The sequence below is a fragment of the Sporothrix brasiliensis genome (assembly GCF_000820605.1).
Source record: "Sporothrix brasiliensis 5110 chromosome Unknown Cont17, whole genome shotgun sequence".
NCBI lineage: Eukaryota > Fungi > Ascomycota > Sordariomycetes > Ophiostomatales > Ophiostomataceae > Sporothrix > Sporothrix brasiliensis.
In genome coordinates, this window is record NW_024467136.1 from 3,364,356 (window position 1) to 3,391,435 (window position 27,080).

General features: G+C 54.0%; 6 protein-coding genes across 6 annotated transcripts; 3 read left to right on the forward strand and 3 right to left on the reverse strand.

Moving 5' to 3' along the window:
- Positions 1 to 2,019: 2,019 nt before the first annotated feature.
- SPBR_02767 (uncharacterized protein) lies at positions 2,020 to 3,501 on the forward strand (the record flags this gene model as incomplete). Its single annotated transcript, XM_040761070.1, has 1 exon — positions 2,020 to 3,501. One exon carries the CDS (start codon positions 2,020 to 2,022, stop codon positions 3,499 to 3,501), a length of 1,482 nt encoding a protein of 493 aa, XP_040620975.1.
- A 270-nt stretch (positions 3,502 to 3,771) lies between these two features.
- On the reverse strand, positions 3,772 to 6,819 carry SPBR_02283 (uncharacterized protein; the record flags this gene model as incomplete). Its single annotated transcript, XM_040760586.1, has 2 exons — positions 3,772 to 6,706; positions 6,797 to 6,819. 2 exons carry the CDS (start codon positions 6,817 to 6,819, stop codon positions 3,772 to 3,774), a joined length of 2,958 nt encoding a protein of 985 aa, XP_040620976.1.
- A 725-nt stretch (positions 6,820 to 7,544) lies between these two features.
- SPBR_02828 (uncharacterized protein) lies at positions 7,545 to 8,900 on the forward strand (the record flags this gene model as incomplete). The annotated part of the gene is made up of 1 exon (XM_040761131.1): positions 7,545 to 8,900. The coding sequence occupies one exon, from the start codon at positions 7,545 to 7,547 to the stop codon at positions 8,898 to 8,900; it is 1,356 nt and encodes a 451-aa protein (XP_040620977.1).
- A 176-nt stretch (positions 8,901 to 9,076) lies between these two features.
- Positions 9,077 to 10,927, reverse strand: SPBR_02580 (uncharacterized protein; the record flags this gene model as incomplete). Its single annotated transcript, XM_040760883.1, has 3 exons — positions 9,077 to 10,592; positions 10,658 to 10,716; positions 10,784 to 10,927. 3 exons carry the CDS (start codon positions 10,925 to 10,927, stop codon positions 9,077 to 9,079), a joined length of 1,719 nt encoding a protein of 572 aa, XP_040620978.1.
- Positions 10,928 to 14,714: 3,787 nt separating this feature from the next.
- Positions 14,715 to 23,111, reverse strand: SPBR_02159 (uncharacterized protein; the record flags this gene model as incomplete). The annotated part of the gene is made up of 6 exons (XM_040760462.1): positions 14,715 to 16,945; positions 17,168 to 17,240; positions 17,301 to 17,976; positions 18,049 to 18,158; positions 18,245 to 22,197; positions 22,268 to 23,111. 6 exons carry the CDS (start codon positions 23,109 to 23,111, stop codon positions 14,715 to 14,717), a joined length of 7,887 nt encoding a protein of 2,628 aa, XP_040620979.1.
- A 2,732-nt stretch (positions 23,112 to 25,843) lies between these two features.
- Positions 25,844 to 26,559, forward strand: SPBR_03219 (uncharacterized protein; the record flags this gene model as incomplete). Its single annotated transcript, XM_040761522.1, has 2 exons — positions 25,844 to 25,915; positions 25,963 to 26,559. 2 exons carry the CDS (start codon positions 25,844 to 25,846, stop codon positions 26,557 to 26,559), a joined length of 669 nt encoding a protein of 222 aa, XP_040620980.1.
- Between the last annotated feature and the right edge of the window lie 521 nt (positions 26,560 to 27,080).

Sequence of the window (27,080 nt, forward strand, 5' to 3'; positions counted from 1 at the left end):
TGCAGATGACTAGTACAGACGCCCGGGAGCAAAGGAACGTCGAGGATCGGAGTATAAAGAGGGAGAGAACACAAATAAAAGAACCGAGTCAAATCGAGGAAGAAGAAATCGGGAGAGGAGAGAAGCAGCGATCAAACCACGGTGAGAATGTGAGTACGACAACTGTGGGTTGAGGAGAAGGAGGAGCGGGAAGGAAGGAAGAGGGCGTGGTCAGGCCCGTTGTGAGCAGGAAAGCACGTTCGACGGTGGGGGACAGTCCCGCGTAACGCAGTAGGGGAGAGTGTTGTACGGGGACGGCAAGAGGACGCTTTTGCAGGTGGGTCGCTCTTTCCTACAGCCCTCTGTCTCTGGGTGGCGCTGGGTTAATCGTCTCGAATGTGTTTGAAACTGTGCTGGACAAAGCAAAATTTGGTGGATCTGGGAGCCGGGCACAGGCCCTGGCTGGTTCCAACAGGGCACAATTCCTCCCCCTCCCGCCCGAAATTGGCTCGGGAAAGGTTTCTGGCTGGCGCCTGGACTGGAAAAATTGACAGCCCCGCCCGAGAAAGCGACGGACAAAGGGCGGAAAAGGCAAGTACAAACTAGGGAAGAAGCATCCACTAGGCGCCGCTAAAAATGTTAAAAGCGCCTGTATACAGTGCGCATAGTGTTTCTGGGATGCACTGGTCAAATGCATCTCCTCTCAATCTGTTGACTGATTTTGGAGTACGGAGCACTTTGCCTTGCATTTGTATACACACAGAGTAGAAGAGAGTGCCAATAAGAAATAAAGCACTCCGAAAAGGATACAACTCACTCGGGGAGCCAGAGTCCGGTCCCCAGTTCTTGGATAGGGCGTGGGAGTGCCTCCTCCCGTCTTCTCTTGACTATGCCAATCTAAAAAAGGGTTCCGGCAAGCGGATGAACAGGAATCGACGGTAAATGTACGGAGTACACGTAATTAATACTTTGGTACGGTCTCCTGAAGCTGGTCTTGAATACCGACAACAAACGGTTATCAGGCACGAGGGACAGAGGTCGTATTCGCGTCGTGCACAGTATCTGTAAGTACAGTAAACAGTATGTATTCGCACCGTATTGTTTTGGCATGAAGTAATGAAGTTAGGGCTCGTTTTAGTGGCTGAGAGTGTCCTGTTGTGGCGGTCCCATGTTCTTTTCCAGGCTTATCTGCCATACGAAATACGCTGGAGCCAGACAAATAGCACCACCTTTCCGCTGTTCCGTCATCCTCTGCGCAGATCGTCTCTTCAGCTCCTCGAATGCTACCACGACTTTGTTTCCCTCCCCTTCCCTTGATTTCGCTCTCTGTGCCCAGTTCCGCTCTCTTAATTCAATCGTAGAAAACCCCATATCACAGTTTGTCAAGCTGGTTGGCCGCTCAGGAACCCGTGCGTGGTAAAGAGGGGTAATAGCGCCTCTTGCCAACCCGCCCGAAATGCTTGTGTTGCTTCCCCGACGTCTTCCGTCTTCAGACTAGAACGATGCTGCGGGGATATGGAGCGTAATGTTGATGCCAAGGGGCTGGAAGAGGAAGGAGGAATGGCTAAGCATTCTCATCTGCAGGAATACAACGGGGAACATGGACGATATAACTGCCGTCTTTGGTTTTTCAGACCCTTCCCTGCAGGGAAGCAGCAACACGCCTGAGCGTTGTAATATTTGTATTACGGCTCACCTGGTAGTCGCTCTTACCGCTTTGGACCACGTATTCTTCATCCCTCTGGTTCTTGGTCGCTTGCTTGTTTGTTTTTTGATCGAATCCGGTGAACACACTCGACGTGAACATGGAAACTCGAGAACTCGTCCCCGGGTGATGTTCTGGGCACGTGGTGGGAAGTTGGTGGCGTCCCAACTCACTGGGAGCACTAACGCCACCGATAAGCGATAAGGCTGGTGCAGGCAACATTCGCGTCATTGGCAAAACTACGTCGTACGGCATGCGACATGCACACCTTGACGTTTCAATACTGGACACTCGTTCTTCCCGGTAGTTCGTCGGGCCCTTTTTGTTTCTTCGTGATGGGCGAGCCGGACGAGTCTGCCCGGGCGCCGATACGGGCGCACATTTTGGCGTCCATCAACCCTTTTATGAGCAACTCGGCAAATGGGGACGATCACCGAACGGATCACAAGAGACGGCCAGGACGACGGCGACGAACGTATTCATCAGAGAGGGCCCGAAGCGGCGCGGACGAGAACTCGGAGGCCGCTGAGGCTGGCAGCGGCGACCACCTGCGGCCGCGTACCTCCAAGATGCGGTTCAAATCGAAGCGACCGCAGGAGAGGGTCGGCGACGACGACGACGACGACAGCCGTCGGACGCGATACAGAAGCCGAGACTACGAGACAGACAGCGACAGAGGTCGCGATACTGTCATCGACCGAGATACGAAACGGAGTGGATACAGCAGCAGATTGGGCGTTGGTGACGATGCCACCCTCAAAGAATCCCTGCACGACTCCACAAACCACGAGGTCCGTTCGAAGGAAGAGGCCAGCTCACGGCGCCGCCACCATCGCCGCCGTCGACATCACCACGGCCGACACCATATGCGGACAGAACGGTCTCTTAGTCGATCCAGGTCACGCTCCCCCGCGTCGGCGGACGGTCATAGGGACAAGAAACGGCATCACCGCAGATCGAGGCGCGACGACAATGGACGTGAACAAGAAGAGGAAGACCCGTACGCCGATCCACCCCTCGACCCGGACGCCGCTTTCCGTCAGTCCCTCTTTGACGCCATGGCCGACGACGAGGGCGCCGCTTACTGGGAGGCTGTGTACGGCCAGCCCGTGCACGAATACGCCGAAGAGGCCAAGGCATACCAACAGCAGGCTGGTAGTGGAGGCGGCACGGCAGACCCGGACGGCTTGTCTGCAATGAATGACGACGAATATGCCGACTATGTCCGCCGCCGGATGTGGGAGCGTTCAGACGAGGGCCGGCGCGAGACACGCGAGCAGCAGAAAAAGCAGCAAGCGGCAGCAGCGGCAGCCGAGAAGGAGCGCATTCGTGCAAAGCAGCGTGCGTTTGAGCAAGACCGGCGACACTGGGACGAGGTCGAGCGCAGCTTGCGGCGTGGTGAGGCGCGGAAGAAGAGGCGGTTGTGGCAGGACCGGTGGCAGACATACACGTCTGCATGGTCGACCTGGGAGGCCAGCCCGTCGCCCGGTACCATCCCCTGGCCGGTGGCGAGGGATGAGGCGCCAGACACGGATGGCAAAGGCCAAGAAGAAGCGTTTGCGAAGGAGGTCCGCGCCTTCTTTACGGGCGGACCACAGGACGGTCCCCGCTACGACGACGACGGCGACGACGAGAAGCTCGAGCCCACGACAGAGAAGAGTTTGCTGGCTCGGCTGCGCGATGAGCGCGTTCGCTGGCATCCAGACAAGATGCAGCAGAGACTGGGCGGCAGAGTGGATGCGATGGTAATGCGCGACATTACAGCCATCTTCCAGGTCGTCGACCGGCTTTGGAGTGAGCTGCGGGAGAAGAAGTAGAACGCCAGTTGGGCCGTGGTCCCTGTACTTGGATTGAGCGTGCCTTTCACATATTTGATACCCTCTGAGCAGCATGCGCAGTTTCTTTCGTTATTTACTTTTTCTTTTCAACAATTCATTTGACTTGCAAACCACATCCTTTGCAAGATAAGACAATCATCCTATGGTCCGTCCCATACGCCTAGATGGTATCATGATGATGCACCACGTAAATCAAAAATACAAAAAAAAAAAAAAAAAGAACACAACGCGCAGCTACCTTGCTCCCATTTACGTATCCCGGTACGGCGACATGGCCTTTTTCAGCTCGCCGACAATCTCCGTGGCCTCGTCGGCCGACTTGGCCTCAAAGTCGTACCGCTTGCTCTCCGTCGCCTTGTAGACGATGAGCTTAAAGTGCGTCGGGTGCCGCAGCGACACCTTGCAGCCCACCACGTTGCTAAAGTGCACCGTCGTCATCTTGCCGTGGCTGCTGGTGCCGCCGAGGTTGTTGGCAGCGTGCGAGATATGCACGTACTCGCCGTCAATGGTCAGCACGCGCTCGCTGGAGCCCATAATCTTGAGGCCCTGGCGCCGCCACACCGTGTATTTCTTGTAGTTGGCGTCGCTGACCTGGTCGAGTCCGCCGTTGCCAGCAACGGGTCCAAGGACGCCCGCCCGCAGCGCTTCACGCGCAAGCGGGTGCGAGCCGGGAGTTGTGCCCGCCGCTTTGCGGAAGCGTCGCGACGCGGCCGCGGCTGCAGACGACGAGCCCCCCAAGCCGACGGCCGAGCCGCCAAGACCGTCGGAGGACAGCTTCGGCGACCCTCCGCTGCCGGGCGAATACCCGCCTCCCGCACCAGGCGTCTCCGAGGCAAAACGCTTCCGACAGAGGTCCAAGTCGGACACATTGCCAATAGACGCGACGGCACGGTCTGTCAGCACAACGACGCCCGAACCGGGAAGTTTGAGTATGTGGTTGGCCTTGTCCAGGCGGCGCCGCTTGCAGACCAAATCGAGCACCTCTTCGAGATACGTATCCGTCGTCACATCGACAGTGACCATCTGACCTGGAGCCGCATCGATTGAGTGGATGTGTACACGAAGCAGCTTCTTGCGGCCGCGAGCCAGATTGGGGGCCGCGGTGGTCGCAGGCACATCGGCGTGGTTCACATCGGCTCGGAACATGGTCGTCAGAATCGGATTTCTTCGCGGCTGGTCCAGAGGCACAAACTGCTTGTCTCGAAGGTTAATGGAGCTCAGGAGCTGTGATGGCGGTTTGGATTGTTGTTGATGGTCTCGGAGAGCTGCAGACGACACGGCGCCCGGCTGCGGCGTCATATTCCGAGGTGTGCGTTCGCCGTCCTCGTCGAGAGGCGCGCCGCCAGCAGCATCCTTGTCCTCGGCGTCCGACGTCGTCTCCTCGGCCGGCTGCGGCGTTGCGACCTGGTTGTTGGCAAACTCGGATGCCGAAGCCTCGACAAGGCCAAAGTCGTCGTACACTTTGGAGTTGGAGCGGAAGCGCATGCCTTTGCTGTTGTTGGCCGTCGTAAAGGACACGAGCGCCTTGGTGCGCTCGAGCGGCGGGAAATCGTCGTCGACCTCGCCGCCCTCCTCCACCATGCGCAGCGTCCACCAGTTGATGTTGAGGCGGTTGGCTGGCAGCGGAGGCTCACGCTTTTCTTCAATGTACCGCCACAGACTCAGGCCAATCAGGTCGGCCACTGTGACGGCGCGTTCGTTGCTGTTCTCCTGGTGAACGGACTGTCGGATAGCCACCTCGAATGGCTTCGAAGGCTGCTTCGACGAGGGCACATAGATGCGCACCATGATGGGGTTCTGCTCGCCCTGGCCAGATAGAGTCGCAAAGCGGTCGAAGGGCATGGAGGATGTCGTTTTGGACTTGAGGGCCGCGGTCAGCAGACTCCGTGGCGGCACCATGCTCACGGGGCGGATGGCGCTCATGGGCCGAGGCGGTGGCAGGTCACCGATGGGCAGATGCGGAGCGGGGTGCACGGACCGACGGACAGTCGACGTGCGCGTGAATTCCCGTGGCGGCGTGCCGACAATGGGTCCGTCGTTGGGCGGTGGCTGTGGGTTGAGGGGATTCTCGCCGACAGACTGCAGGATGGAGGCCGAGTCAATGCTACCGCCAAACGTCGACGACATGTCCGAGTTGTCCGAGTCGTCGCTGGGTTGGAGATGCTCGAGTTCACGTTCCTCTTCGAGCAGGTCGCTCTCTTGTCGTTTAATGCCTAGAGACGAGCCGTTGTCCGCTACGGCGCCGCCGCTCGCCGAGCTGCCACCGAGACTCCCGCTCCGGGCTTTGTTGAGAGCCGTGTTGCTGCCACTGGACGCCTGTAGGCGCGACGAAGCAGCTTTGGCACGGGCACTGCCCCGACTCGATGCGTGCTCGCGCTCACGCTCCCGGTCGCGCTGCTGGTGGAAGCCGGACGCGTCGAACTCGCTCTCGGACGACAACTCACTGCTCGTGACCGTGTCACGCCGAGCATGCTCCTTGACGACCTCGAGCGCCGATTGCGAGCCTCGTCGTGGCGGACCACCTCGTCCCGGCGAGGCTGTCCCCGCCGCTCCTCCTGTCGTTGCCGCGGCCGCGGACACAGCCGCTGTTGCAGCGGCAGTGGCCGTGGACATGGGCCCGATGGGTGGATTCCGCAGGTTCGACGATTGCAGCGGCGATGAGCCAGACCGGTGGCGGATGGGCATCTTGGCAAACTTTATTTGCTGGGCCGCGCGTTGGTCGGTGCTGCCATCGTCGTCGCTCTCGTCGCTCAGATCACTGCTGTCCTCGTCCTCGTCGAGCTGCTCACGCCGCCGCCGCCGTTTTGTTGCGGCCGCGACTGGCCCCATTGTATCTGGCCCACCACCGCCGCCGCCGCCGCTGATGACGCTCCCTGCGCCGCCGTTCCGACCGCCTCGGCCACCGCCCATCCCGCTTCCACCACCCCCGAGGATACCACCGCCCTCGTTGGGCTCATCTTCGAGTGTGAAACCGAGCGTCCGCGGTGCGCGAAAGTATTCAGAGGCGACAGCAGTGGGGATCGGCGGTGAGTGGGTGCGCTTTATGAGGCCGGCATTAGCGCGCCATCCTGCTGCTTTGAACGGAGCCGAGTTCACAATGGTTTCGTTGAGGATGATGAGGCGCTCGCCCACGCCGTCGGCGACTTCATTGAGGTAGGCGGTGCGGAGCTGGTAGGACACGAGGCTGCAATAAGAAAGCCAGTGAGCAACGGAGCGGATAGGGGGAGCCAGAAAGACAAAGAGACGACATGTTCACAAGGAGCCCAGCACGTACTCGCCAACTTGAAGAACGGACATTGCGACGAGTGCGGGGATGTCTTTCGGTAGCCCACCGATTCAATCGAGCACAGATGCAGTCCCTGGTCGTCGCAGTTTTGTGTCTGTATATGGTCGTAAAATATCCAGCATCGGCTCGAAGATATCGTTAAAAGCAAAAAGAAAGGAAAAGAAAAAGGAAAAGCCAGTTCGGTTGCCTGGGCCGTCAGTTTACTGTCGTATCGCAAATCGTGGTATATACTCCGCATATATATTAAAAATAATCAAGAACGATAAGTCGAAACGCCTGCCGAGTGTTGGAGATGGCCAGCCATCACCAGGAGGTGGAGGAGAGGGAGGTCGGCAGGGGGGTCGGTGGGCAGAGTCCGTCGCGGTGCGATGGTGAAAGCGATGATGATGGAAGGAAAGCAGGAGTTTGGTCGAGATGCGAGCTGCTGGAAGCACGGTCAGTAGTCAGTAGGGGAGATAAGTGCTGTGGGGGCTGTAGGCAGATAAAGCACGTGCATTAGTTACAGCGTTGGTGCAGCACCATTTTTAGTGGGCTTCTACGGAACTACAGTAACCAACGATACGCTAAGACGCTGATGTACGTAAGGTTTAGGGGCGCTGTCAATTGCGGTGCTCTGTTTTGTCCAAGATCCACACTCGCAGCCTTGCGTTTTACGACGACCCTTCGGCCACTTCGACTATCCCAACCCCTCATACGATAGCCACACACAAACGACAGCCGACATCATCGACACAAGATGGGCCTTGTCGACTACGACTCCGACGGATCGGGGTCCTCGGACGGAGAGGCTGCCGCAGCGCCAACAAAGTCGACGACGGCAAGCGGCGGCAAGAAACCGTTCCAGAAGCTCGTCGACCGCGCCAACTCGGGCAAGATCCTGGTGAACCTACCATCGACAGCCGCTCCCAAGGGCGGCGATGCACAAGACAGTGACGACGTCGATGACCGGCCGGCAAAACGCGCCAAAGTCGGTGCTGGCGGCAGCCGATTCAGCGGCTTCGGCTCGTTTCTACCACCACCCAAGAAGACAGGTGCTGTTGCTACACCTGCAGCGACAGCGTCCAAGCCAGAGTCTTCCTCGGCCGCCTCTCCACCCTCCTCTTCCTCCTCCTCCTCCCTCTCTTCAACTGCAAGGCCGGGCGTCCACCTCAAGACGAGCTCCGAGGCAGCATTCAAACGACGCGACAACCGCGACGGAGATGCCTTTCCCATCAACGGTGACAATACACCGGCAGCGGTAACAAGCGACACTTCCTCTCTATCTTCTAAAATGTCTCTGCCGCCACCAAAGGCGCCCTCGATACCCAAGGACCAAAAGGCGGCCGAAGATGTTAAGCTTGTGGGCAACCCGCTCATGTTTATGCCACTATCGGTGTCACGCAAGCCCGGCGCCAAGAATAAGAAGAAGCCGGCCGTGGCCGTTGGCGGCGGGAGGGCACCAACGTCAACGGGATTGACAAGGCACGTGTCCGTAGACGGAACCGCCAGCAGCAATACAGCACCAGCAGAAGCACCGCCGCCAAAGAAGAAGGTCTCGCTCTTCTCCCTGGGCGCCGACGATCAAGCCGAGGCGGAACGGGCGTCGGCAGCAGAGCGGGCAGCCGAAGAGGCGGCCGCAGCAGCCGAAGAGGCACCAACAGACGACTACGCAAGCACGTACCAAGTAGCGCCACCCGCGGGCTACGGCTATGACTACAGTGGTCACGACCCGTCGGCAGCCGCGGCAGGGACAACAGGCAACCCAGCCGATACATCCTCCGTCAATGCGTTTGCCAATGACATGCACTTGTCGGCCAAGGAGCGGCGCGAGCTGTTTGGCCGCACTGGGGCTGCGGCGGCGTCCGCACAGATTGCCGCGACGTTTAACATGGACCATGAGTACCGGCACAATGAGGCGCTGCGACAGGCCGAAGAAGGCACCGGTGGTGGCCAGCAGCAGTCGCACAACCCTGTGCGTACTCTGATGCCCGGCAAACACAGCTTGCGGCAGTTGGTGAACCAGGTGCATTCGCAACAGGATGCGCTCGAGGAGACGTTTGCCAAGAACCGGCAAACGCAGCGCGAGTCCGGCGGCAAGTACGGATGGCGGTAGGCAGATAATACAGGCCTGCTCACTAGCGGATGGTTGAGGTTGGCAGGGCTTTTGGCGTCACTTCATGTCGATGGAAAAGCGTCATATTATATGGTATAATTTTCAAATGCAACGCTGGCTCGGATACAATTGAAGTCTCCAGCCTTCTATGTACAGGTATATACGATCTTCAAATATTAAAACGTTGTGACAGTCACTTGGCGCCCTGTCTGGTCGCCCATCAAGAAACCCCATTCGCTGCGCGTAATGGGCGAGATGTCGTCGTAGTCCTTGGGTGGCTGAGGAGCTCCGGCAACGACAGGTGAAACAAGGATAGAGGCGCGGGAGAAACGAGGAAGGTGGAAAGGGTCGACAGTATCCTCGGCAGGTGACAACAGAGCAGTCGAGTCTCCGACGTCCTGCAGCATCTCGCCGATGCTAGCGGCACCGAAGAAAATGCTCCCTCCGCCGTTCATGCGGGTATTGTTTATGGGACGGGCTGTGAGCTGCTCTTCTTCCTCCTCTTCTCCCTTGCCGTCCTTCGGGCTCTCGTTCGCGGTCGAGCTGATCGCTTTGGTTGTCTTGGTTGGGTTTGTGTCGAACGATGTTTGCAGCGTCAGCACAGGAAGCAGTTTGTTCGGCGACGACGGGACCTTGGCTGGGGAGGTGGCAAATGGGCGTGCTGATGCTGGGCGGAGGATGATCGGCGACGAAGGGCTACTTGTGCAGAATTCTGGGACCCTCGATTTAACCGCTCCCAAGACAGGCGACTCAGAGTCTTCAATGACCACGCTGAGCTCTTTGGGGCCGCGGGTGGTGCACAGGTCCTCATCATCTGACAAGATGGACAGCAGAGAAGATGACAGTGACGGAAGCGACGACGCGATAGTAGACGTCTCCGATAGCACGTCCGAGGCGTTGTCGGACTCATCTTCTCTAGTCTTGTCTTGGCCATTCCCTTCCTTTCTTTCCTCGCCATCCATCTTGCGGCGGAACCGGTTCCGGCGCTCGGCAGCAGAACCGAGAAGTGGCAGCAGCATGGGTGGGTCAGAGGATGAGATGTTGAGGAACGATGTCCATGTAAGGGATGGAGGGGTGGCCGCTTTCTCTGCCGGGGCCGCTGTTGGTGTGGCTTGCTCCTCGTCAGCGTCTACTCCGCCGGTGGAACCAACACAATTCGTTTCCAGAGACAGCCGCGGTAGCTTGTCAGCTGTGGAAGGAACAGGAATAGGAACGGATGTCGCTTCTGAGCTAACGACAACGGGCGGGCTCGAGCTCAGACCGTCGGCCTCAATACCGCACTCGAGCTCAGGCCCGCCGTATGCGCGACGGTACATGCGGTTGACGTCAGCCAGATGAGTCTCTGAGAAGCTGGAGAGTGTCGGGTATTGGCGAAGTAGCTCCCGTTTCGACAAGAGCTGCTGACGGCGGCAATGGGCTCCGCCGTGGTGCGCCTGTGCCAGGATGTAGCGGCGCAGCTCGTCGACTGCATCCTCGAGGCGGTAGTGATCGCCCGTCTGGGCGTAGCTGCATAGAGCAGCCTTGAAGGTGTAGAGGTGGTCAAGGGAGCGTAAAACAAGGCTGGGTGTATCGCTCAGTGTTGAGGTCGTCGTTGTCACGAAAAGGACTTGGTTTTGCTCTCGTGAGCGCTGGACAAGATTGAGAGGCAGTCCGAGTGCCGAGGCATCAACCGACGGGGCGAGCCAGTTGGAGCTTTTCTTGTCAGGAATTGAGGTCATAGCAGCATGGGAGGCGGTCGCAAAATTAGAAAGACTTACCCAAGATTGAATTTCCGCGCCGCCTTTTCCAGGGTGTGGCGCAGTACCCGCTTATGGGTCTGAGGTAGGTCATCAGCGTGGACCAGGCGGATGCCAAAGGATGATGGTGACGATGAGGAGATGGACGAGCTGGCCGTAGAGTGTGTAGCCGGTGTTGCCGGGGTAGCCGGGGTGGCTGGAGTGGCAGGCGTTGCCGGAGTGGCCGGCGTAGACGGAACAGATGAGGCCACAGACGCCGACGACAGTGTACGGACTGGTGAGAATGGCCATCGGCTGGAACGGCCGCTATCGCCCCAGGCGCGGGAGTTGCTTGTGTAAGAGGAGGAGGAAGTGGAGGAGAGAGAGGCTGACGAAAGAGTCGGTGAGACTGCGGCTGGGGAAGACGCATTCAATGATGAGTATGATGAGGAGGCCGAGTGTGACGAGGTCAGGCTGGGCAGTGTGTTGGACCGAACGAGGCTCTTGATGGCGGATGTGAATCGGAATGCTCCCGAGGCTGCAGGGAGCGACGACGTCGAAGACGATGTGATTGATGATAAAGACGACGTTGCTGGCAAGGATGGTAAAGCGGGCAATGGACGAGCTTGGAGAGAGGCATCTACAGATGTATATGACGTGGCCTCTGGCTGTGCAGGAATAGCTGTGGCGTAAGGAAGCTGGTATTCCCGGCGAACAACGACGAGGTCAATGACCAAAGCTTTGCGAGCAAGCCGGCGGGCCGTGTACTCGAGAGCAGCATCGAGGTGGGAGGGCAGACGGTGGGCATCAAGGACGGACTGGCCTGCCTCAAGAGGCGACGAGATGAGGTTCTTGAGAGGCATATCGGTGATTGGCTGGAGGGCGGTGAGTGTGTGGGAGAGGGTGGAGCAGAATGAAAGAAGAGGGCGATCAAGAGAAGACGATCAAGAGAACAAGGACCAGATCTACTTCTTCAAATAACCTTTGTCCAGGAAAGAAACATGTCCAGTGGTAGATGTTTTTTTTTTTTTTTTTTCAAGAACGGTTAGGCATCGTGAAGAATTTAAAGACAATGGTGAAAATGAAGGGCACACGACAGAGTCAAAGATGTGACGTTGCTAATGTTTGTGCCTTGCAGGTAAAACACTGGGGAGGAGAGAGGAAGAGACGAAGATCAAATAGGGAACGAGAAGGGGGAGGAGTAAATAAATTGAGAAAGAAGAAATGAAACAAGGCCGACCTGAAACACGGCCCCACGAAACGAAAAGGAAGGAACGAGGGAAAGGAAGGAACAAACGACGGCATGCCAAACCTCAAAATAGACTCTGCCATCACCGCGTGGGTGATAGCTTTCTGCAGCTACGGTAGCATTGCCGGGACAGCCCAAGCGGGCACATCGTCACTTGTGCTGCATGGGGTGTGATATGTTCTCTCGGGGGCAAAAAATAGAACACAGACACATGGAGATCCTCCAATCGGGACATGAAAAGGCGGGTCAGAAACATGAAACAGCCTTACGAAGAAGGGAAACAGCGAGCGAGAAGATGAGGGGATTGGCCAAGGGAAAGAACAATGGTGGTCCCTCAAGTCTGGCCGCGCTAATCGAGGCCACAGCAGAAACAATAGACCCGAACCTGAGCTTCTGAAACGAGTCGGCCGATATTGAACGTGTATCTCTTTCTTGATCTCGAAAATAGCAACAATATAAACAAGGGTTAAGATGAAATTTGTCCTGTTGCTGCCGTTCGATGGAGAGTAGAAGTACATAGCACCAATATCCAGACTTAGAAGGCACGTGTTTGGCCAAGTACGGCCGCTCTTCCTTTCAGATGCCAAGATTATACGAAATACAGAATTTATATTACTTTTCACTTACCTTCGTCGTCCATACTTTGTGGGAAACGAAGAAAAGACAAAAACGAACACAAATGCCAGTAGATGCCATTCATGTACATGCTGCAACGCGTCGCGATCCCAGCCTTCTGAGGCAGCCACGGCAAAAACAGCACGGTCAACAAATGTCACCGCTTCTCCGAGCCAAAGTGAAGACATACAAAAACGGTATCGAAATTCACGCTATTTTCTGTTCCAAAATGAGACTCAAGCCCAATGTTATGGATACACGACCTTGCCGTTTTGTGTTTTTGTCCTCTGTTGTCGGCAGTCTTTGCAAAGAGGGGATGGTTGTGCATTACATCGTCGTGGGCGCGTAAATCGCCACACCTGATTGGCTGGCCGCCTCCTGGACCCTTCCACTTTGAGCTCCCAATGGTCGCCTGTCAGTGGCCAACAGTCGACGCTTGGCCCGTGTGCCGTGCGGGTGGCCTGGTCTCTTTTTATTTTTAGATGTTGGCCTTTCGTTTCCATCATACCCTCTTTTTTCTTCGGTGGCTGTTGGACGTGGGCCGCTCTGGCGGGACGAACCCACACTTGCTCCAGGTTGAACGTAATAAAACAGAAGCGGGAATGCACGACAGACGCAACCTTTCTTTTTTTTTTTTGAAAAGCTTTTTGACAGCCAACTCCAATTGCAACGGGCCAATGACTGCCTTGTATTCTTCCTGAGCTCCCAGGCACCCCAGCTCTTGACGGATACCATGCAGGTGACGAGATGGAAGGCGCTTACCGAGGACAACGCAGTAAATAGCAAATGTACCGTCTATGAGAATTTAAAATAATGACAGGGAGCGGGTGAGGTGACGCAAATGCCTTTCGTGGAGAGTGCAGTGATGTGATGACACATCTGCGTCCCTGTTAAGAATTCAGTTCCATCACAGCCATCTGTTGAGAAGCTATTTCGGGATTCCTAAATAGTCTATTTTCGGATTATGCTCAGGATTCTCTGACAAGGACCGTAAAACAGTGGCCGTCTATTCATTTGTGCAAATAACAAACCAGATATCACGAACCAACCAACTTGCTTGTGACCTATTCTTCTTAAGAATGAGACTTTTACCTTACATTTGTTTTTAGAAAAAAATTAAAATTAAAAACACAAGCCCATGACATGGCGTAGTGTGACCTGAAATCCAGGAACAGAGACTGGACGAGACAAATTCAGCTTGCTGGTTTTGTCTTGGTTTTTTTTTTTTGGACCTGCCTGCTCTGTCGTTTTGAATTCGCAGTTCGGCTATTTTAGAACAAAGCATCCGAGCACGTGTGACAGGGCCAAAATACGGCCAGGTATGTTGTCTGGGTGTTATTTCTATAATTGTGGCATTACTATGATGCCATGCAGGAAAACATGTTTTCGCCCCTAAACGCCGCCGCTTGTCGTCAATGGTAATCGTTGAACGCGTTTCGCAATAGGCACGAAAAGGGCAGAAATAAACACAAGAGCAAAACAGACTTCTCCAGACAGAAATAAGCATCAAAGTGAGTGAAAAGTACACCCTTCAACCAAGAAATAAACGCTAAGGGGAAAAGAACAATAAGCAAGAAAACCGGGTCCAATATGCTGGAGGTCGTGACCGCCCCGTTGTGTGAAACATGCCTTCAGCTCCCGTACCTTCTCTCGCCCTGCGTGCGGTGAATAATGCCTCGGTCCAAACACCATAGAATGAGCCAGCCATGCTCTCCATGGCCCGTTTCCGTTGTCCAGTTCATTTGAAAGTCGCCAATGATCTCCGAGCAATGCAAAGAGAAACGAAGTTGCTGGGCCAAAAAAAAAAGCGGAAATGCACCAAGATTTGGTTGATCAAAGTTCGTCGCCTACGCATTCTGCGAGATTAAAACCAAAAAGAATGTGACTTGAAAAAACTCGACAAAAAGTGTAGTGGTTGAAGAATGGTTGGCATCGTATCAATGCGTATCGTACAAGAAGCGCCATGGTGGAGATTATGGCATGCTGTTGTCGGGCAATTCGCCTGCCGTCTGCATACTGGTGTCGCCGAGACTGTCTCCCGGCTCTGATGAGCAGCGTGAACTGTTCCAGTCTGGATCGTCAAAACCTCACTCGGTTAGTTTTCTATTTCAATACACCTTGTGACGCGTACTGGGGACACTGCGCAAGCATACCAGATCCGTCCTCTTCAATATCATCGACAATAAGCCCACTAAGCAAATCGGGTATCGCTGCAAGTAGTCAATATATGCGTTCTCAATCGGGATCCTTCAAGGTGACGGAATACGCACTTGTGCTGAGGTTGAGGAATTGAGCAGATAGTTCGTCCTCGGGCTCGCCATCTGCCTGCGAGTAATATGGGACACATTCAGCCATTAGTCGTTGGACGGCACCGACGACCGTACCGCCGATTGGGGCATCGCGCTGGATGAAAGCGACCTGTATGTACTGGAACATCTCGACACCAAGCCGCTTCACCGCCAACACCAGCTCTGTGGCCCGTTCCTGGCCTCCTTCGTCCTCTTCAAATTGTGGGTTCGGCCCATACGAGAAGATGTTCTCTTGCAAGAACGCCTCGACATGACTAGTAACCGACATGTCAAAGTAACACAGTAGACCGGGGACCCATATGGGAATGTAACGTAGCCCGTCGATGATTGCCTTCACATCGACCTGGCCAGTTGCAGCCGTTCTGCCATGGTAGAGACCACGCAATGTCTCAAAGAACATCCGACCCTCTCCATGCGCCACACCACGGCATTGCTCAGAGAGGTGCTTCATCATCCCACTCGCCAAGGGCTCTGATTTGGCATTTTGCAAAAATACAATCGTTGCCCGTAAGAACGGACTTTGTGGAGCGGCAGCAGCGTTGGACGAGACATTTGCTTTGAGCGTAGTGTAAATCTTAGCCTCCATGGCCGGATGCGTCGCCATCAAGTGAGCTATAATAGCTTTTGTGGCCTGTGGGTTTTGATCAATGGCAATTAACTTGTCCACAAACACATTACCAAAGTCGCGGTTCCAGTCGCGACCCATGAGAAGGTACTCAGTGCGGGACATGGGAATGTCACCTTCCGCGTCACTAATAGCCAACGAAAACCGGTTCGTATTGTCGTTGACGTACATTTCGCTCTCGGTCCGGGGTTGCGGGCGGCTTGGGTACATTCCCACCAGCAGCGTGCCGAACAGGGCAATGACATTCTCGAACGATGGGGGTCGATTTCGTCTTTGCAGCATGATAACCATTCGTGAGAATTGCTGATCCAGAGGGAAGGCAGTGTCGGCGGATATGGTCAAGATGGTGCGTCGGAAGCCTTCGAGGTCTAGGAAAATTCCTACCTCCTCGCGGCCCATACTAGCAAATGCCAACATGAAGCCAAAGACCTCGTTCCATGATCTTGATACAAGGTGGAAAGTCTCCCACAAAATTTGCATCATGTAGGCTGCACTGTGTATGATCGATGAGCTACGATGTAACTCGGTGCGTTTACCGAGTACACCAACTCCGCTCTGTTCGTCGTCGTCGGTATCCATCTCAGGCTCGTCCTCAAATGAAGTATAGCTAATGGGGAAAGCCGCTTTGATGCTCTTAAGAGACCCAATAATCAGACGGCCCATTTCAAGTCGCACTTCGGGGTCCAAACTCCGCTGCACCATCTGCTTAAGAATTTCAGGCCGGGAATCGAAGTAATCAAAGATGGCCAGCGAGCACAAGGCACACTTCTTGCCCATTGCAGAGACACCATTGAACAGTGTTTGGAAGTCGGGAGTGTCCTTAGTTCGAGATGCGACTTGGTCAAGGTGACTGAGAGCCATCTGGATGGCCAGGTTCTCCAGTCTATGGTTCGCCGAGCATTCGCCACCCGGCCTAGCAAACTGAACATGATTGAGCATCTTGCTAACAAATGGCAAGTGCTGAGGGTCGTACAACGCGTGCCGGCGCACAAGAGACGTGTTCTCGTTATGAATATGGTCGGAAAGTGCTGCTGGGATCTCGGCCTTGGACGGGCTGGACCTGCCCGACAGAGCCAACGCATCTTGCTCTCGCTTCAGCGAGGAAGACCGCTGGTAGAAGAGCATGTATGCGCTGTATACTTTTTCCGACGAGATCCCATTGTTGGCATCAACGCTGTAAAGGCTTCCGGTCCGGTCCACCGTACCTCCGAAACACATCGACTCCATCAGAGAGTGGTCCCAAGTGCTGACTATATCGTCATTGAATTCCACCCAGCTCTCGTTCTCGTTGGAAGTAGGTCGCTCACGAATGTACGAGTAGTAATGACCGGACTCTGCCGTGCCCGAATGGACTAGGACACCGACAAGTTCGAATATATCGGACGGTTGCTCTTCATCGGGATTACTGAGATGGTCAATTGTATATGGGCGCATGTCAATCTCATGGGGGAACGAGAAGCGGTCGTTAATCTTGCTGCGCTGAAGCGTTCGTAGGTTGAAGTCGAAGCGCTTGAGGTGGAAGATAAGATGATCTGGTATATCTTTCAGACATGCCCTAAATTCAGAAGCAAACAAAGAATATTAGAAACTGGCCGTGGTCATGATGAAGAAGTCGAGAGAGCGCTGGCTCACCTTTTGATGGCGTCAACATGTCGATCACAACTCGAGCAATTGTACTTGTTGTCTGTTTCCTTTGTTAGCACGTTTGCAACAGGATAAGAGATCAATTCACAACGTCAAGGTCGAGTACGTACCGCCTTCCATGATTTCACCTTCCACGTAGGCACGCAAGCTTTCCTGCAGGCTCGTCTTTCCTTTGATGTCGCACTGGATAGCTGAAAAAGGCTCAAGTCTCTCCGAGACATGCTCACACTCTTTAGAACGCACTTGCTGGACAATTTGGCCTCCAAAGAAGGACCGGAACACCTTTTTGTCCTCCTCTGACAGGAGCTGTCCTTCCCACCGATCAAAGAGGAGATTGTAGAACTCGTCCACGTCCATTTGGTTGTGGATGTCGATTGTGGTGTCATCGTATGTTTTGACACTACCGACACACATTTGCGTATCCACAAACCGCCGGATGCTGTCTTGCAAGAAGCCGAACAATATGCGAGTCTGGAAAAGCAGATTCTGCGTGTCACCTTCATCGCGCACTTCAACATTCATCATGAACTGCCGGAAAGGGACATTCATGAACAGTTGTGTGAACAAAGAGTTGAAGTAACATGTGTTGGATAGATTCCGCAAGCCAACGTAGCCGCAGGGGGCACGCAAGGCCTTTGATCGATCGAACAGTGACGGCAGCTCGTAATGGTAAGGTTCTTCATCCTCGGACTTCTCGCAAGGGACGAGTTGATCTAGATTCCGGATGATACTCGGCAGAAGGTTTGCATTGTCATCAATGAGATCAGAGATAATCTTCATCAAGAGTGCTCTCGTCTGTGAGCTGACAACAATGCGAGGATACGAGAGTTTAGAGGAGGCGGAAGATCCTTCTATGTTCGAGGCACTGCTACGCCACGGTGGGAACAGGTGCTTCCAGAAGAGTTTGTTCATGAAGCTTCTATACAAACGGCCAGCATTAGCGACAGTCGTCATTAAAAATGAACAGCAAGGCAAGGAATGAAAAACTTACGAAGGAACGGCGCCAACAATGTCAAGGTTCTGTGACGCACGGTAGATCGAACTGAACAGCCGAGACAACCCAAACATGGCATAATCGGCACACTCCGGCTGTGTGGCATCCTTCACGAGAGACACAAATAGTTAGTCACCTCCTTCTTCCCCATGAGCTCTGGTGGATTTGGTCGCGGCTCCGCGCCCATACATACCTCGGAAGTTGTGCAGGTCAGGATCAGATCGCCCATCGAACTCAACAAAGCCGGAATATCCAGTGTTGATGAATTGGCCTCAAGTAAATCACCGAATAGCTGGTCCGCCAAGTTGAAGACTCCCTCGCACTTCGTCGGCTCAAGAACAGCCTTTGGCACAATTGCCAGGACCACTGGCCAGAAAAATTCTCGGAAATCAGACGCTCCCACGGTAACTAGGGTATTTTGAGATCGAATTTTGTTGCCGATTTGAACCACTGCAAGTTGTCGAATGTCCAGACGGTCATCCAGCAAAAGAAGTTGCTCGATCAGGAAAGGTGTGTTATCGTGGGTCCGGAATGCCTCCCAAAATTCGCGGCTCAGCGCACAGGCGTTCATGATGACTTTAAAAGCCAGTCTGACAACGCGCGTCGACTCCTCTAAACAACTCTGAAACTCAGCTGACAATATTTCCATGAGACGACTCAAGAGCTTGGCGTCGAGGCTCTTGGACGCCGAGTCGTTAAGCTGCGAGCTGCTTAACGCGAAATTGAGCATTTGCAGAAGCTTCGCTTTGAGCTCAACCTGCAGGCATGCATTTGCGGATATCTCTGTGACGCTCGGATCGCAAAGCGCAGATGTCACGAGGTTGGTGACTTGGGCGAGAGCAGACTGGTAAGGTAGCGTTGGCGTTGTTGGGCTGGAAACTTCCGGCAATGTCGTGACTTGAGGCTCGTTGTTTTTTGGCGAGGAAGCATCTGCGGCGGACTCGGGCCCTTGAAGTTGGGCATCTGCCGAGTCTGGCGTCCTCATCTGAGTTTCCGTATCTTCTGACTCACACGAGCTAGAAACGACAGTCACGGCCTCAGATTCCGTTCGGTGACGAAGCACAAGATATTCGCGTAACGCGTGCAGTGTGTACAGGGATTTGTATGGCTGTCCGATGTAGAAAACATCCTTGTAGGACACACCATCTTTGTCGAACCGATGCAAAAACTCTTCGTCTATGGTGAGCTCAACAAGAAATTCTTGAATCTCACTTGCAAGCTGCTCCTCCATGCTGAGGTAGCCCCATAGTTCGTGAAAGTGCTTCAGGATCTCGGCCTCGACAGGCGAACCACCAGCATACGTCTCTTCCGTATCGTCTTCCGGGTCGACATCTCTCTTTACCAGGATGAGGCCGTTGTGGATGCGTAGTTCTTCGAGTGACCGGCAGATGTCGCCGCCCTTGGGTGCGAAAGCCTGCCCTCGATAGTACATACGGTAGTTGTCAAAGCCAGTGACTTCTTTCAGGCTCGCTAGCAGGGATGCGGCTGTGTTTTGACGGCCAATATTCAGAGGCTTAACCTCTGTCTGGCTGTCACCGTCAAACGACTGGTACTTGAGCTCTGCTGACTCGCCAGCGACACTGTTAAGTTTATCCGTGATGAATGGGCGCAGATCAGGAGTCGAGAACTGCGAGCTGGCGCGATAGAGGTGAAGGAATTCCTGCAAAACCTTGAGAGATCGGATAAACAAGAGCTTTTGCTCGTATATAAATGACGCCGATTCAGTAGGTCCCGCAAAATGGTTGTCGTCTTCAGATTTGGTCATGGCCTTTTCGGTTGTGGCATACTTCAGGTTCTTCGCCGCGGACGAGAGCTGTTCCAAGCACCGGCTCACCAGTGCTAAGTGGATCTTCCGAGACCTGTACAGCGGGAAGGCCCTGATGCACTGGCTGTCAATGTACACATCCTTGACGAGAAAGTGCGTGGCATGGCGCTCAATCGTGTTAGGCGGTGCAGTCAGAACAATGCGCCACAGCTGCTCCAGAGTGATTCGATCAATACTCTTGTCTTCATCCACAATTGCCTTGCTTTGCTGACCCTTAGTTGAAGCGACGTCAAAAAGACTGCAGGCAATATCGTTCAATAAAGGAATGAGCCGTTCGCGAAGAAAATCGAGAAGCGACTCGCAGAAACAGTCAGGCGCAAGGCCGGGCAGAAATTCGGTGAGACATTGTGTCAAGAACGGGTTGTTATCTTGTGGCCTGCCACGCCGAAGACACATGATAAAGATGTTCCAGGAGGCATTACAATCTTCTTTGCAGGCGGCCGCAGAACCCGCCATCATATCCCAAAGCCGGGCACTGAGCTCAGAGGTCAAGGTGTAGGGATGGTTGAGTACGACAGAGTAAATGATGTCGCGACGAGGCGCATTTGCTGGCCCGCTGATCACCCCGGGAATAGCAAGTGTACGTCCTTTTGCAATAGCGTCTTCAAGCTCGTCCACAATCAACTTCGTCAGGTCATGTTCGGCTGTCAAGAACGCTAAATCGCGATTTCCATAATGCCCATTTATGATCGTGATAGCACTCAGGCTGCCCAACGTAGTTCTCGATTTCTGTGTGAGATCCAGCAAGCATGTTTGGTACAGGCTCTGGCGCTGGTCGAGGTCAATCGGGACGCTGGCCAAGCACTCCCTGAGCTTGCCAATAGCGAAGCCCTGAACTTCGGGGTAAGCTACTGGGCCAGTCGCACTCGGGATGGACGATTCACGCAGCAGCTGTAGGCATACATCGAAGGGGATGATGCTATCCATGGACGCCTCAGACTCTTGTGGTGCTTTGCTGCATACATGGCGGAGGAAGACTTCACAAAGCTCGCGCATGGATGGCGTAAATGACGCGATCGGCACCTCCAAAAATCCTCGGCAAAAGTAAACCGCAGCCTCGAATGAAAACAGATTGCCAATGCGACATGCGGTCCGAATCAAAGCTTCGGAGATTCGAGGGTTTTGCGTGTTTGTCACAGTCTGCCAAAAGAGATCGGTGTGGGCGTTGGTGTACGTTCGGGTCACTGCCAAAAAGCCGATAATATTGCCACTTTCCGCCGTGATCTCGGGGTGACATGTAGGGCCTAGCATGTATGCCACGACACCGGTATTGGCGAGAACATCCGTCACATATCGTAAAACGTACTCGTCCTGCAGGTGTTCCTGAGCTTGGTCACCATATCGCCTCCAGCAACCGACCAACTCTTGACATAAATTAGTCACAGCCATGAGCCGAAGCTGCATCTGGCTGTTCTTGATTAGGCGGCAGAACATGGTGAAGCGCCACTTCATAGCAAATGCGTCTGGAATGCATTCGAGAGGCATTGGGTAGCGCTCTTCGATGCTGGTGGCAAGTCGCACAGCTTCCTGTTCGTCGACCTTGAGATTGATATAGACCAGGTCGCCAAGGGAAGCGATGCAATGACTAGCGTTGTCTTGGCTCACAGCAGTAATGTGATTCGTAATGGCGGTATCAAGAGCGGCAGAAGCAGTGTTAAAAACGTCGCGTCCCAGAGCGAGCACATCCTTCTCGGCCGCGAGGGCAAAGGGAGCATGGTCCGCACGTGCAACATTGCGATAAGCTTCGCGGGTGATACAAGCAGCTATCACACAAACCTGGGAGAAGTTCTCAATAATTTTGGGGTCGGTCGGCATAATGAGAACCTGCAGCTCCAGCAAACGGTACAAGAGGCGAAGCGTGCCGCCCCGCTCGGTTTGGTGGAAGGAGGAAAATTGTTCCAAAATAGCGGAAGTGTCATCAGACTCAAAAGCCACTTCCATCCGGTCTTCGTCCTTAAGCGAAATGTCCCGTTTGGTCAGGCTAATCAGAGCCAGCAGATAGAAGGTAGATATGTGCTCGCGTGATTGTAAATTCCCCGACGAACTGAGACGCTGTAGCAGATTGACCTCGAATTCAACAAAAAACGCGGCCAGTCGTGCAAAGGATACACAGAACGTGAAGACCTTCAATCTTGTCTCCAAATCGGCAGTCCCAAAGCCAGGCGCACGCAGGTTGGGCGTGCCCCATATTAAGTCTGGGAGAGCCAACCACAGCGAACGATGAACCGTGTATGACTCGTAGACTCGTTCAAATGGAGACGTCTTGGCAAAGAGAAGGTATTGATCGATCCAAGTTTGCAGTTGATGCGATATCGATGGATCTGGAGGGGGCAGTTAGTATATTATGCGTCGAGAGCCATGACTTGCCAAACAAAAACAATGGTGACGTACCTTGCGTGAGCGGACCCATTAAAACCATCATTATATCAGCCGGCGCATCACCATTGGTAAGATACGGAAAGTCGTCTGAGGGGTCCGGTACGATGGTGTCGAGTGGCACACCGGTCGTTTCCGAGAGCAGGGTGACATTCGGCGCCGACGGACCAAAGCCAGCGTCACCATCGTCAGAAACTATATCGACGATTTCTATTTGTGGGCTTGTAGTCCGAGAGCGGTCTGTGTCAGAAGGTTGCGTAGTTTCATTGGCTATAGGGAGAGTGGCGTTCATGGCATCGGCAGCAAGGGTAGCCCCGTCGGCTGCTTTCCGACCGTTTGGTGGTGCCATGCTGTTGTCGTTGGTGTGCTCGGCGCTTGGTCGGCCTGAGGGTGTCGGGCTCGCTGGTGGAGACGAGGGTATTGTGTCAAGTGTCCGTGGGGCTGAATTCCGCAAACTAAGCGTCACACGGGGCGAAGGGCCGGTGGTTTGACGGGTCTCAGACTCAGACCCAGGGGGTGGCAATATGTCGCCCGGGTTCTGTATGGGAGTTCTCTCGGGAGTGCGGGGAGATGAGGGAGCCGGGCCAGAGTCCATGATCATTATAGAGTCGTCGGGTTCGGCCTCGACGGCAGGCGGGGAGGAGGAAAGGTGGATTGTGTCGACTATCGGGGTCTCGTGTGGAGATTGTGCATCAGACTCGACGGATCGACTTCGAGAATCGACGTTGAGGGAGGTTCGCCGTCGCTTTCGCGAGCTCTCGTCGCCGCCTTTGAAAGGATTAGGCCGGGCGCTGCTTGCTTCGGGAGAGCCAGCACCTTCGTTCGACTCGATCTCGGGGGATCTGGATTCGCGTTCCATCTGGCTCAAAAGACGAGATCAAAGAGAGGAGCGCGTCTCTTGAGCTGCTTGAGCAGAACGGGTAAGGGCTCCGCAAGCTGACTTTTGCGAAAGTGGGCTCTGCTGGGGGTTGGTTTGCCTTGTCTGTCGTCATTCGAAGAACCGTTAGTACAATAAAACAAAAAAAAAGCCAAAAAAACAGCTGCAAGAAAATGGAAAGAGGTAGTTTCACTGACGTTGCTTGATGAGGCCCTTGTCGACCCGCTTCGGTCCGCTCGTCTCTTAGCTGTGGAATGGGAAGCGCTTTTCCTCCTTCGGTCAGCTTCTCGTCTTCACTTCACGCGCTCTCGCTCTCAACACGAGTACATCCGCAGTGCAAGACGCGACATAGGTGCCAGGGCGCCCCGTTCGGCAGGTGTGTATTGATTCCGGAGGCAGGCTATCAATTGTGGCGAAAAGCAGTGGTGATGAGGAATGAAAGAGACGCGAGGCTGTTGCTTTCTGCTCGGCGGCAAGGCAGACTTGGGAAGAAGCGCTAGAAAGAGGGGATAAAGAAAGCGGCGATAACGGTGAAGACGGGAAGATTGAGGATAAACGAGAAAACGAAACGGCTTCACGACTGCAATACAAGAATGTGTGAGGACAGGATGGAGGAAGGTTCGGTTCGGACGGAGAAGCAGGATTAGTACATGTGACGGTTGGATTCGGAGTTGAGTGGATGTCGAACAAAAAAAAGTTGGTGAGTGGAAGGAAGAAGAGGTTGTCGAGGCTGCAGTGTTTAGAGACAGCTTAGTGCAGGAGTGACGCGAGCTGGGCAAGAACGACGGAGCACTATCACCAGCAAGCAATAGGCAACACAGCAAGCAGGTGCAGGAAACGGGATGGTGGAAGGATGCGGGGCACACTTGCCTTAACGTGGTTTGTGAATATGTACTTCCTACCCTGACCAATTTGTCAAGGAAGACCAAGTACTTGCAGCTACATGCTATGACGCGGATCCCTCTTATCAATAACAGGCTCGGATAGGGTCAGTGAGGGGGAGCTTCTAGCGCAAGATTAGATACCAAAACGCCAAATTGGGGCAACGCAACAGTGGGAAAACAGGGGCGCACCTGCCAGGGAATGCGACCATCGACAAGGTGCTCTGGGGTGGTCATGCCCGCTATGTCGGCAAACTATACAGCGACGTACGAGACACTTCTGCGCGTGGGCTGGCTGGCGGGTCATCCAAATCCGGCGGCGCACATCATCGAGCAACAATGGAAGGGATGAAAAGACAGGGGTGAGAGCCAATACAGGGGCGTACAAGTCTTCAAAATACACATAAACAAATGTAGATTTGATGACACGGAATAGGAAAAAAGAAACAAAGCGGTTCGGATGGAGAGCGAGGAAAGGAGAAGAGGACACTTCGAGAGAGGTAGAGCACAGAGGTCTCTTCTGAGGCAAATACACCTCTTGAAAAATACATCTTGTCGCTCAGCCCCAATGATGAATATGGACGGTGACTCTAGTCTATTTACTAGCAAAGCTCACATGCAGTTACGTTCAGCCTTGGAAGTCGGAACAATGACGGCTAGTGTTTTGGGGTTTCTTGTCGTGAATGTTTGTAAAATGGGATATGCAACAGAAAAATGAACGACAGAAAAGCCTGTGCGTTATTAGTCCGCCAGTTAGCGAAAAACGGCCAGGAAATTGGAGAGGAAACCACAGACGAAAGAGATGCGATAGATGTTAGGATGATATAAAGGCTGCCCGACAGGAAAAGAGCTGAGCGTCGTCACATGACATCACATGGGAATGAGCAGCACTCGCTTGGGGGCACAAGAAGCTGAAGCACCGGAAGTTTATGTATTACACATTATTCTATCCAATGATGGACAGGACCCCTGCCCCGAGCCAAAAAAAAAAAAAAAAAAAAAAAAAAGGAAAACGAAAGGAAAGGAAAAAAGAAGAAGGGGGAAAATGGGAAAGGTATACAACAAGTCTGAAAAGGGTAAAATTGGGAAGGGAAGGAACGACTACGTCGTCAGGTCGGTTTGGAAGTTCTCTCTGGGAAGATCGCCAAAAAAAACTTGACCCACAACTTTCCACCTGAAGGCAGCGTCTTGGCATGAACTTGGGGCAGGACCTTGTTCATCAAGCGCTAGATGGATTGGCAAGCTGCTCTCTTTTGCTGGTCCTCTTTTTCTTTCTAGAAGCCCCCGAGCGACACAACCATTGGCACGGAGGCGCAGCCAAAACAAGCCAATGACCGGCGTGAAAAATGTTGCGACTACGGCCAATGATTGATCTTACAAGCATAGCACACAGCATCGGGTTTGAAAAGCAAAGCATCCTGCGTGTATCACAGCGCGAGAGACAACGTTTGCAAACAAGTAATTACCTTCTCCGAACCCAAGTCGCCGTGTACTTGCTGCTCAACGCGTCAAACCGTCATTTAAATACACGAATCCACCCCAATTTGGCCATGAGCCGGCGAAAGATCCCAGAGCTGGACACGCCCTTCTCCAGTGTTGAATGGTAGACAGCCCTTTCTCTGCTTTCTAGCTTGCGTGGACACTCTTCAATAATGCTTACCGTAAGCGTAGGCCCATGATATCCCAAGAAGATCAGGATACAATTCTCGAACTCCTTTGCTCGTACGTATTCGCCAGCTCACCTCACTGCCCGCTTCCATTCGGATTGGATTTGCTAACGACGGCTTTGTTCATAAAGCCTTCTTGCACCGCTTGGCCAACACCGTCACGACCATGTTGAGCCGTCTCGGGGCAAACGCAGCCGGAGACGATCCCGGCAACGCTCCAAAGAGAACGGCGGCGGCGGTAAGGCAGACGGAGGCGCCTTCTTGAAAGAGGAAGGAAGAGTAAAGACTGTGGGAAAACCAGAAACCAAGGAGCCCAAGGGCGACGTCCCGCCCTTTCCTGAGCTGGTACGATTTGTCGATGTCGGGCTGGTCAGCATTACGCGGGAGCTGGCCAAAAATGCCACACCAGGCGCCCCTGTCCCCATTACCAACGTCGATCCAAAAGCAACACCGTCGATTCCATCGACATCCCCATCCTCATCCACACCATCCTCCCCGTCCCAATCACCCACTCCATACACAGCTGTCTTTATTGTCCGATCCGGCCATCCGTCGGCATTCTACTCGCACTTCCCACAGATGGTGGCTGTGGCCTCGCAGCAAGGAGCGGCGTCGGTGCCGCCGTCTCCGCCAATCCGTCTAGTCGGATTCTCTCGCGCAGTCGAGGACCGCCTCAGTGCCAGTCTAGGTATTCCGCGGGTGTCTAGCATTGCCCTCCGAGAAGGGGCGCCACAGTCGCAAGGTCTTCTCAGCTTTTTAGAGGAGACAGTCCCAGCTGTCGATGTTCGCTGGTTGAAAGAAGCACAGGCCGGACAATACCGCGAGACACAGATTCGGATGACCGAAGTCAGCGTCGGTCCCAAGCGGAAGAAGAAGGTATAGAGTTTTCGATCGTACGGGAGTAGGAGGATCAAGGAGTCGAGCAGCGTTGGGCAGTCTTGTAACTGTTGCTTTCTTTCGTCAGCCATGCGCAAAATAACAGCGTTTTGCTTTTTGTGTTTCCAAATCCATTTGAGGTGCTTCCCAACGACCTTTTCTCCTTTCTAGGATCTGTTTGGTTTTAAAAAGGCGCTCATTGCCCATTTGTCTCCCCTCTGTGGCCAAACGTGAGAAACAACTTACACCAACATTCGCGCCCGATTTCGACGGTTCAAGGAGTGCCTTGTGATTTTTTTGACAACACGTTTCTTGTCCATCTTTGATGTTTATTTTCTCTCCTTATCGAGACAAGATGCAGTCTTTCCGTCGCAAGAGCACAAAACTGGGCGAAAGGACAACCAAAGCACAGATGAAAATACTCTGGGAATCTCCCGGTAGGGCAAGTGCGCGTAACCGCCATCCACAGAGGGGCGATTTGTCCACCATGGCCTATGATTCCCCATATTAGCTGCGTCAAATACCAG